This window comes from Neofelis nebulosa, chromosome 4 (genome assembly GCF_028018385.1).
Source record: "Neofelis nebulosa isolate mNeoNeb1 chromosome 4, mNeoNeb1.pri, whole genome shotgun sequence".
Lineage (NCBI taxonomy): Eukaryota > Metazoa > Chordata > Mammalia > Carnivora > Felidae > Neofelis > Neofelis nebulosa.
Window position 1 is genome coordinate 117,264,928 of NC_080785.1, and position 10,619 is coordinate 117,275,546.

At 46.6% G+C, this 10,619-nt stretch overlaps 2 protein-coding genes across 3 annotated transcripts in view; one reads left to right on the top strand and one right to left on the bottom strand.

Annotated features, from left to right (window-relative positions):
• HRH1 (histamine receptor H1) overlaps positions 1–1,157 on the bottom strand; it is a 78,746-nt gene extending 77,589 nt beyond the window's left edge. Inside the window, exon 1 of one of the 2 annotated variants that reach the window (XM_058725983.1) lies at positions 1,050–1,157. The gene's annotated coding sequence lies outside the window, so the exon portion shown is untranslated. The remainder of the gene's footprint in view (positions 1–1,049) is intronic. The other variant, XM_058725982.1, reaches the window with a different exon arrangement.
• LOC131508587 (uncharacterized) lies at positions 283–10,276 on the top strand. Its single transcript, XM_058723570.1, has 6 exons — positions 283–474; positions 583–778; positions 880–1,485; positions 3,475–3,572; positions 7,965–8,172; positions 9,306–10,276. The coding sequence occupies exons 1-5, from the start codon at positions 283–285 to the stop codon at positions 7,983–7,985; spliced, it is 1,113 nt and encodes a 370-aa protein (XP_058579553.1). The 3' UTR covers positions 7,986–8,172; positions 9,306–10,276.
• The last annotated feature ends 343 nt before the right edge of the window (positions 10,277–10,619 follow it).

The window sequence follows — 10,619 nt, forward strand, 5'->3', positions numbered from 1 at the left end:
CTCTGCACTACTAGCTGCCAGGCAGAGAGGACACCTTAAAGAGATTAAGGCGTTGGAAGGGGTCTTCTGAGGGGGGTGGGAGGTGGGTGTGAGGGGGACAGTCACCCAGGGGGAGAAAGCGACATCCATAAAGAACTGCTGCTCTCCAGTGTCTGCTCCTGACTTCGCTGGCTCCTTCCAGAAAAATCCAGAGCAACTTCCAGAATTTGGTCCCCGCTCACTCTTGCCCTGAAAGAGCAGCCCCTACGCGCTTCGGCCACCAAAATCCACTCCCTAGCAGTAATGGCCACCCATTTTTCCAAAGGATCCTCCCCTCGGTACAATGAGGAGGTGGTCCGTCCCTCCTGGGCTTGCCGAAGACCTCTGGCGGTGGTCTCAATGCTTCCCATTGAGGACCCCGGTGACGCTGAACCAGGGGCTTCTCCGCGTGTGGTTATGTGGTTTGAGTCAGGCCTCCTGGGGCTCAAAACCCTGGTTCTCTCCTTGACTTGGTCGCCCTCCTTGGCACAACTTTCCCTCTCTAAGCCTCAGTTTTCTCCTCTCTAAAATGGGTGTAATAACACCCGGTTCCTGGCGTTGCAGGGAGAATCCCAACAGGCACCGGATGCCCAGCGCCTGGCACAGATAACGCACTCCACAGACGGGCTGGGACTGCGGTTAGCATCGAACTCAGCTCCAGGGGCAGCTCTGGAAAAGCTGGGGACTCGCCCTCTCCGCCCCAGAACCCGGAGGCAGACGCTCTGGGCGCGCGCCCTGGCGAACCCCGGGGAAGCCACAGGTGTCTGCGCGTCGGGGCGAGGCGCTAGAACGGAGTATGAGGGCGGGTGCAGTGCAGCGAGCCGCGCCGCGGGACCCTCCCCGAGCCGCCGGTGTCCCTAGGGCCCCCAAGCGCGCCCACCCTGCGCCCGCCGGCTCCCGAGGTCCGTGCTGCTCCGCAGGGATGCCCAGACCCCAGCGGCCAGCGCACAGCCTCGCCCCGCCGCTGCGGCCCCGCTGCGGCCCCTGCCCGCGCCCTGCCCGCGCCCTGCCCGCGCTCCGTTCTGACTCACCGGCGCCGGCTCCGGCGAAAGTTTGGTGGCGCGGCGGGCGCGGCGGCCAAGCTGCTCGATGCTCTGCGGCGGCGGCGGCGGCGGCGGCGGCGGCGGCGGGGGCGCGGACTGCGGAGGCGGGGCTCCGGAGGAGGAGGCGCGCCGAGGGGGGCCAGCCAGGGAGGGAGGCGGAGACCCGGGCCCGCGGGCCTGCGGCGCCCCCGCCTCCGGCTCCGCGCTCCCAGGGCCGCCCCCACGCCGGGAGGGGGCGCGAGGGGGCGCCTGTGGCTCGGTTCGGACACCTTCTCCCGCCTCCTGCCGCGCACCCCGGCCTCGAGCTCCGCGCAGCGTGACAGCTCCTCGGGTTTGGAGAGAAGGGTTTCGGAAGGGTCAGAACCCTGGCGAGAACTCCCCACCGCCCACACTTACCTGAGGGCGGGCGGACGGGCGGAAATAGGTAAGTCCAGACAAAGAAGCAGAGCTAGAAAGTCAGAGAGATGATGTTTGGCAAAGTCAATGACAGACTGAACGACAGATATCTAGTGATGCCCCCACCTCCACTTATTCCTGCTGGAGAGGCCAAAATAGAAACAGATGGACAGAGCCAGACAGATGCAGAAACTGTAAGATTGACAGAGACGCCACCCTAGAGGTTTCATGGCGAACTAGAGAGACATTCCCCCCCCCCCCCCCCCCCCGCCAGCCAAGGTCTAGAACGCCACACCCCTCATCTATTTCTCCTTAGCCCCTCCAGATGAGCTCAAGTTTCAAAATGAAGATGTTTCCATTGGCATCCTGTGCTAGATTGAACCTAGAGTTGGGACCACGGGAGACTGCAAGGGCGGGGGTGGAGGGTGGTTCTTCTACAGGTCCCCCGGAGCCTCTGCCCCGTGACTCTGGGAGCCTGAGAATTCTTACCGGCTGCCTTCAGTTCCAAAACTGGGGAGGAGTGCCAAAGTTTTCTTTCCTCAGCACCGGGAAAACTTTTGAACCTCTAAGCAGTTATGGCCTCAGATCTTATCTCAACACTTCAGAAGAGACACCCAAGTTCAGAGGGAGAGAGGAAAAGAACTGTTTGTTGGCGGGGGGGGGGGGGGGGGTAGGATGTGGGTTGGGGGCATGGTGGGGGTTTTAGCTTCCTCTGAGTAGAAGGCAATTCCACTCAGTAGTTGTGGGATCACTTAAAACTAGTTTGAGACCCAGCTTCACAAGCTGTGTGTGGTATGTTAATGATCCCTCTTTCTGGCCTCAGGGTCCACATGTGCAAAATGAGAGTTAATAAAAACAGCTGTCATAGTGCCATGTACTCTTCTAAGAGCTACAGGTGCTTACTCATTTAATCCTCATGACACCCTGAATAAGTAAGAATTATTATTATTCCTATTTCACAGAGGAGAAAACTGAGGTACAGAGTCTAGGTTAAGTAACATGCTCAAGGTCACACAGCTAGTGTGGAATCCACTCTATGCAACCTGGTTACAAGGTCCAAGGTCACGGTTATTGGGCTGTAATCTTCATCTCCCTGGGACTGCTGGAAAGTCCTATGAGGTCATTTACATAAGAGACTTAGCAAGTACTCCATAAATGGTAGTTCATAGACCATTGAACCTGTCTGCAAGGTAGGGATTAAAACGTTGATGGTGATGCCCAGAGATAGGAGACTTTGGGTTCAGGATAGCTGACAAGCCATGTTACCACCCTGGGTACCAGTTCTGACCTTCATGAATCAGAGAGACAAGGGACTCCCCCTTTGTTCCTCTAACCAGACTTCTATTCATTAGCATACCCCTCAACCAGAACTCACTCTGAATCCACAGTTAGCCCCCCTCCATTCCCTGGTGAATCTCCAGGGCTGGCATATTTTACACTCTACCAGACTAATGCCCCTTTAGGAGGAATTGAGTTAGCACTTGGGGTAGCAACTGTTACAAACTCTAAGAGAAATGCAGTCTATCCCCTACAGCTGTGGGGCTGACAGAAGTAAGAGGTTGGGGGGAGCTTGGAAAAGTCTGGGTCCACTTCCATTCCCTCTCCTTTCTGCAATTCAGCAAAAGTCTGCTTACTTGAAATTCCTCTCCAAAGTTTCACTTCCCAGGCTGGTGTTAGGCCTACTAAGCCCATAGTGATCACCACTTTTAGAAACATCAGCATTTTAGAAAGAGCAGGTCAGACATTATTTGAAGCCCCTGGCGGGCAGGGTGTGTGTTGTTTGTTTTGCTGCAGCATTTGGAACTGATAGATCATAACTCAGGCCACATCCTGGGTGTGTGAGACAGAGGTGGGTAACCAACTTACTAATAACATATAGGCAGCAGAAGAAAAATAATAGTAAGCCCTTTCTCATATTTACCATGTGCCAGGCTCTCAGATCATTAGACATAATCTGATATACCTACTCCTCGCAACAATTCTGTGAGGGAGATATTGTTAGCTTCCTATTTTGCAGATGAGAAAACTGAGGCACAAATCGGGGAAGAAACTAGTTCAGCATATACAGCTAGCAAGTCATTCCAAGAGCAGACAGTTAAGAAGATGCTGAACCAGGTCTGGAACCTAGATAAGTCTAGCTCCATGAGCCTGGTCATACTTGTGTGCTTGGTGGAAGAAAGCTAGAAAAGGGGGACTCGTTGAGCCCCTGAGTAGAGATTAGAGGTATGGATTAAGAAGGGGTAAATGAAAAGTATCTGTTCTACCACTTGTTAGTTCAGTGCTTACTTTGCTTCTCTGAGCCTCAATGACCTCGTCTGTTACATGAGACTAACGATACTTGTGTCATACCCAGGGTTTTAGTGGTGATTCTTTTGGTTGTAGGTAACATAAACCCAATTATAACCAGGTTCAGCCAAAAAGAGTTCTGAACTGAAAATTTTAAGAAGACATTTTGGATTCAGACATAGTCTGTGCCAGAAGCTCAAAGGAAGTTGTCATGAATCTGTTTCCCTCTATGTCTTGACTGTTTTCTTTTGTGTCTGTTTTATTAGCAGGCTGAGTCTTTCCACAGGAAAGCAGAAATGGGCAATTAAGCCACCTCAAAGCAAAGAGATCACTACCTTAAAACTTCCAGCAAAAATCCCAGGGTTGACCCCCATTGGCCTGGATTGGGTCACATGTCCAGCCCTGAACCTATCACAATTGCTCTGATTGGCTAAGCCTGAGTTACATATCTATAGCTAGAGTCAGGAAGTGGGGTCAGCCCCTCCAAAGTTATAAGGACTAGGATTGTGTGGGGGATGGTTCCCTAAAAGCAAATCAGGGTGCTCTTAGCAGGATAATGGGGCATTGGGGCATTGGTGCTGGGCAGCCACAGAACCCAGTCATAGAACCCATGCCCCTTGAACTGAAACAAATCCCAGTTAAAGTAACAGCTGAAAAGTGTTATATCGCTCACTAACCAAAGGAATTTTCTTTGCATTTGCCCAGGGACACTAGAAATCACAAAGCCTTTAAGACCCAGAGGAAATGAATGCCACTTATGTTGGACTCCCAGACTGCAACAAGCTATGGCCCAGGGGACCTGGGAAGAGTGCTCAGTCCAGCTCCCCACACCCATCACATTATGAACTCAGCCATTTCCTCCAGGGACTCTGCACTCTGGGTGCTGAGAGCTCCAACTGGTCATTTTTCAGATAGCTGCCCAAAGAAGGCAAGATGGCCCTTCTCTTGTTATACTTCCAGTTCAGTTTGTGAGAACAGATGTTAGTTCTTCACAGCCAAGTATCGAGCATGTTATTTAGAGTTATTGCAATTGACCCTTTCAACTTGGCCCAGATGCAGTTCCAGAGTTTCTGGCCTTGGACAGTTAGTGTGACTTCTCCATTATAAATGTCGTTAGACTGGCACACCGTGAAGCTTATCTATTTAAAGGAAAGTGAGCAAGAATGGCATATGTCAAGCTGGAATAAGACCTACCCCTTCCTTCCCCACTTAAGTAAAGCACATAGGTTAGGAGTGCACACTGCTGGTGGAGTGGGAACTGATACAGGCTTCCTGGAGGGCACTTTGGAAGCAAATGTTGAGGACTTTAAAAATGTTCGGTCTAGGGGTGTCTGGGTGACTCGGTTGAGTCACCGATTTTGGTTCAGGTCGTGATCTCATGATTCATGAGTTCGAGCCCCACATCAGGCTCCGCGCTGACAGTGTAGAGTTTGTGTGGGATTCTGTCCCCGTCTCTCTCCCAAAATTAAATAAACATTTAAGACAGTTCAGTCTATGAGTGAAATAAGTCAGTCAGAGAAGGATAGATATATGTTTTCACTCATATGTGGAACTTGAGAAACTTAACAGAAGACCATGGGGGAAGGGGAGGGCGAAAAATAATTAGAGAGAGGGAGGCAAACCACAAGAGACTCTTAAATACAGAGAACAAACTGAGGGTGGATGGGGGGTGGAGAGAGGGGAAATGGGTGTTGCGCATTGAAGAGGGCATTTGTTGGGATGAGCACTGGGTGTTGTATGTAAGCCAATTTGACAATAAATTATATTAAAAATAAATAAAAATAAATAAAAAGTTCGGTCTATTTTTCCATACCCTGTTTTTCCTGAGCAAATAATCATTTAGATATCACCAAGATATACATAAAGATGTTCATTGCAGTGTTGTATACAATAGGAGAAGATGGAAAATAATCCAAATATCTAACTATAGGGAACTGGTTACATAAATTATAGTATCTCGAAAGAATGGACCATTCTACAACTGTTAAGGTAATATTAGAGACTATGGAATTACGTCAAAATGGGTTATGCTATGTAAAGTTAAAAGGGCAAGTTACAAAAGACTAGGTATGCATAAACTCACTTTGTGAAAAAATATACCTATTTGTGTATAAAAAAAAAACCCCTAAAGTAGTTGCATTAGGCATAGTGGGAAGGAGAGGAAAATTGAGAGGAAAATTGATAGTGCTTTTGGTGTTTATTTATCTGTATTACCTAATATTTCTTTAGTAAATTTGTATTACTTTGGTAATTAGGGAAAATGCCCAAATAACTGTTATAAAAGGATCTGTGTTTGGTTTCCTTTTAGAAAAGCACTTTCATTCATTGAAAGATCACAAACCAGAAGTGAGATTAAATTGACCTATCTGCCTTTCTCTCTCTGTCTCTCTCTCTGTCTCTGTCTTTCTCTCTCTCTGGCTAGGATGCGTGGAGACGAATGGGGAGCTTAAGCCTGGCAGTGGCAGTAAAGCTGCAAACCAAAAACTGCAGAGACCAAAAACTCTACGTATGGAAAATGTCTGTGAACTCCAATGGACGTTCATATATACTCCAGGAGAACACATATGGCCTAGAAATAGGTTCAGCATAAACTCTTTTTGCCCCTCCAGCCCCATATGACTGCTTCTCCATTTCTCAGCTTCTGTCTCCCCATCTAGTTACCTAGGAATTGGCAAAGGCCTGGGGGAAGTCACACAGAAGACTGGGCTCACCTCTATGTGTTTCTTTTCATTCTGGGATCTTGATCCTTCAGGTCTTGGCTTCCTGGAGAGCTCTCTGATGCCTTCTAACAGATTTTCATGTTCTTTTTGACAGTTCTAGCCAGGATTTCGAGTTGTTTATTGGGAGAATTGCTCTCTGCAAGCTAGTTTGTCTTGAGCAGAAACAGAAGTTGGGTCATACGTTATTTAAGTGAAAATGGCTAGTTATGAAATGTATGCACCATGGGATTCTATTCATATGCAGAACATGTATATGTGTTTAGTCAGAAGAAATACTGGAAGACTGAAAGCTACATACAGCATCTATCTCTGGCTAAGTTTTCATTTTTTAATGTTTAGCTGGTATTTTTCAAAGTTTATACAGTGGACTCTGACCATGTCTAATCTAGGAGTGAGTTTTGAAGTCATTTGTACCCATTTTAAAAATGTGGACACTAAGGCCGAGAACATTTAAATTCATTTCAGTTGAACAATTATTGGAGGCTTACTGTGAGCGAGAACCATGTTATGGGCCCCTGGGGCATTGAAAGAAATAACACCTAGTCACTTATTCCTCTATCTCAAGCATCTCCACATGTGCTTGACTTTGGGCTAAGAGAGTGAAGATGACAACAATCTGCCCTCAAGATAATCTAGCTGTGCAGAAAGATATCCGAAGACACCATCCCAGGGATGATGTGGTAAATGCTAAAGCAGTGACATGGTAGAGACTGTGCTTTGCCTCTTAACAACCATTCTTTCAATATCAAACTACAAGATTGGATTTCCCAGCCTCCCTTGCAGCAAGGTGTGGTCATGTGACTTTATCCATCTTGCACTGTCTATCTCCATACTTCTTTTACATGAAAAAGAAACTTATTTTGCTTATCACCCTGTTATTTTGGATCTTCTCTTTCATACAGATAAACTAATCCTAACTCACACAAATCCCAAAAATAAAGTGCTATGGGAACAAAGGAGTAAAGGGAGGTTGGAATGCATATTTCTACTCTTGAGCATCAAGGAAGTCAGAGGAGGTGTAAAAGGTGTGAAGAGTTCACCAGTAGGATGGGCAGGGATTAAGAAGGAAGAGGGTTTCAGGCATACCATGCAGGGAGCATGAGCACCGGGCTGGAAATGGGTAATGGAACGGGCTGGAGATGGGCGCATATGTGTTGGAATCAATCAGCCTGGACTCAAATCCTATCACAACTTTTAGCAAGTCACTTCATTGCTCTATGCCTCAGTTTCCCTGTCTATAATATGAGGATAATAGTGGTATTAACCTCATTGGGTTGTAGAGGAAGTTGGGAGGAGAACATGAGTTAACATGAAAAATGCTAAGAGCAATGCCTAGCACATGGTGAGTACTCAGTAAATGTTGGCTGTTATATGCTTATCCGTAAAATGAGGTAATCATAGTCTAACCTTATAGGGTGGCCAATGTGTACAATATGGCACAGGGCTTTATACAGAGGACGTGCTCAACTATTTAGCTCTCTTCCTCTTCCCTTCCCTCAAGGAGCTTACAATCAGCATTTGACAAGTCTTCACTGAGCCTCTACTGTGTGCCAGGTCCTGGCACAGAAGGTTGCTGATTCCAGGACAAATCAGACCTTATTCCTGACCTCCAGCTGCTTAGTCTCAAGAAGAGGAAAGGAAAATAAAGAGACAAATATAATACAGTGTGAAAAGTACAACAGTGGTCCAATTTCAGTTCATGAACTCAGGTGAGCAAGAAAGGTAACTTTAGTTTTTATTAGGTGAGCTCAGTCTCTGCTCTGATCGCCCATTTTGGGTAGAAATCCTTAATCTCAGGTAAGTTAGGTTTTTCCTATTTCTCTGGGGGTAGTAGGTCAGTTCGAGGACTGCTGCGGGGACATCTGGGGTGCGTCATCACTTATCCACTCTGGCATCTGTTAAGACATCTTTGTTCCTGTCTGAGGAGAGGTCACCACCTGCACAGGGCACTGCTAAGTTATCTCTTGTCCCTAAGTCTCATTTCCTCCCTCAGCTGCTCCTGGGTCCTTCCAAATGCACAGGACCCATTGCTCAGCTCCCATGGCCCCTGGGGTACAGAGAACTCTGGTAGACATTTGAGGTTCTTCAGCCCAGCCAAACACAGCCATTTGTCTGTAAGCACAGGCTTTTCCACGTTCAATTTCTTTGAACTTATCTGGAGATTCTAGGGCTTTACTCCAAGCTCGGATATGTCCAGAGAAGGGGCAGGTTCAAGTGTCCCTTTCCTCAGGAGCTCTTACCACCCATCTCTCCCTTTGCTGCTGCTCCAGCTCTCTCTCCTACTCTTGTCTGTGTCAACCTTTTAAAAGAAAAAGGTAAGTGATTCAGCCAGCCAAATCCAGTTCATTCAGAAATAGCAGAGAATTGTAATTCAGGACAAGCGAACTGTAAGGGACCATAAGCAAATCTCCAGAACAAAGGAGGAGAGTGTTCTTTATAAAGGAAAAAATGGAGTTGGGGGGGTGTTTTGAACCCAAGTTCATTGGAGGAAAATGAGAGTTTGAAGAAGTGGGGGCCTCTCCTGGGCTACAGGCAAGGGCACCCTCCTTTGCCCATCCAGAGGAAAGCTTTCTTCTTCCTGCTGTGCTACACAAGCTTCTACCATGGCTTCCCTACTTCAATTCTGAGTTAGGTTTCCTTAACACATTTTTACATCTGGAAGCTCTTATCTAGTTTCAGGGAGGGGAGCCTTGCTCCTCAATACCCTGCATTTTCCCATATTCATCATGTCATCAGTATACAACAACCTTTTCCTGTTGCTCTCATGATCCTAGACTTTAGAAACTCAAAAGCTAAGAAAAGATTTTGTTTTATTTTTTTATTTTTTATTTTATTTTGGCAGAGCCAGAAAAAGGAAGTAGCCTTGAGACAATATCTTAAGATAAGACTTCCGGGTAACAGAAATTAGCAAGAATGAAAAACAACCCAAGGAGCTTCCCCCACGTCTGCCATCAGAACAGCTAAGCTTAAGACAAGTGACAACATCAAGTGTTGGCGAGGATGTGGAGCCCCTGGAACTCTCATACACACCTGGTGGAGATGCAAAATGGCACAGGTACTTTGGAAAACTGCTTGGCAACTTTAATAAACAAAGATCGGCCTGAGATCCAGAAATTCCACTCACAGGTATGTCCCTGAGAGAAATGAAAACATGTCCACAAAAACTGTACATAAATCTTAACAGCTTTATTCATAATGGTCCAAGCCGGAGACAACCTAACTATCTACTCAAATAGGAGTTTGAATAAATAGTGTGGTAAATCCATAGTATGGGATACCACACAGTAATCAAAGTGGATGAATGATTGCTGCCCACAACAACACAGAAGAAAAAAATCATTATGTTGAATAAGAGAAACCAAATGCAAAAAAAAAAAAAAAGGTGAATATTATATAATTCTACTTATGTGAAATTCAGTAACTGGCAAACCTAATCTATGGTTTTACAAGTGGTTGCCTCTGGGGGAGAGGTGGGGAACGGGACTGTTTTTGACCTAGAAGGGGCAATGGAAGCAGGTGTTAGAACAATTCTACACTTCGATCTTTGGGATGGTGACACAGGTATATACAAAGGTAAAATTTTTAAGTTTTTAAAAAATGTTTATTTCTTTTTGATAGAGAGACAGAAAGTGAGCATAAGCCAGGGAAGGGCAGAGAGAGAGAGGGAGACACAGAAATCTGAAGCAGGCTCCAGGCTCTGAGCTGTCAGCACAGAGCCCGATGGAGGGCTTGAACCCATGAACTACAAGATCATGACCTGAGCCAAAGTCGGATGCTTAACTCACTGAGCCACTCAGGTGCCCCGTTTTGTTTTTTTTTTTTTATTTAATGTTTATTTATTTTTGAGAGAGAGAGAGAGATACAGCACAGGCAAGCGTATAGATAAAAATTTCAGTATTTGTACATTTTACTATATGTAAATCATACCTCAGTTTTTAAAATTTCATTTTAGTTAAAAACACACACAGGCTACTATTTCAAAAGTAATATGCTACCCTCGGCACTATGAAGAGGTAAGCACGTAGCACTCTGTGGGAACCCAGGAGGGGTATTAACTACACTGTGTGTGGGGTGGTTGTGGGATGCAGAAGTTCCCAAGGAAGCCTTCCTGGGACAAGTGATGGCTCAACTGAACTTCAAAAGATTTGAACTGAAG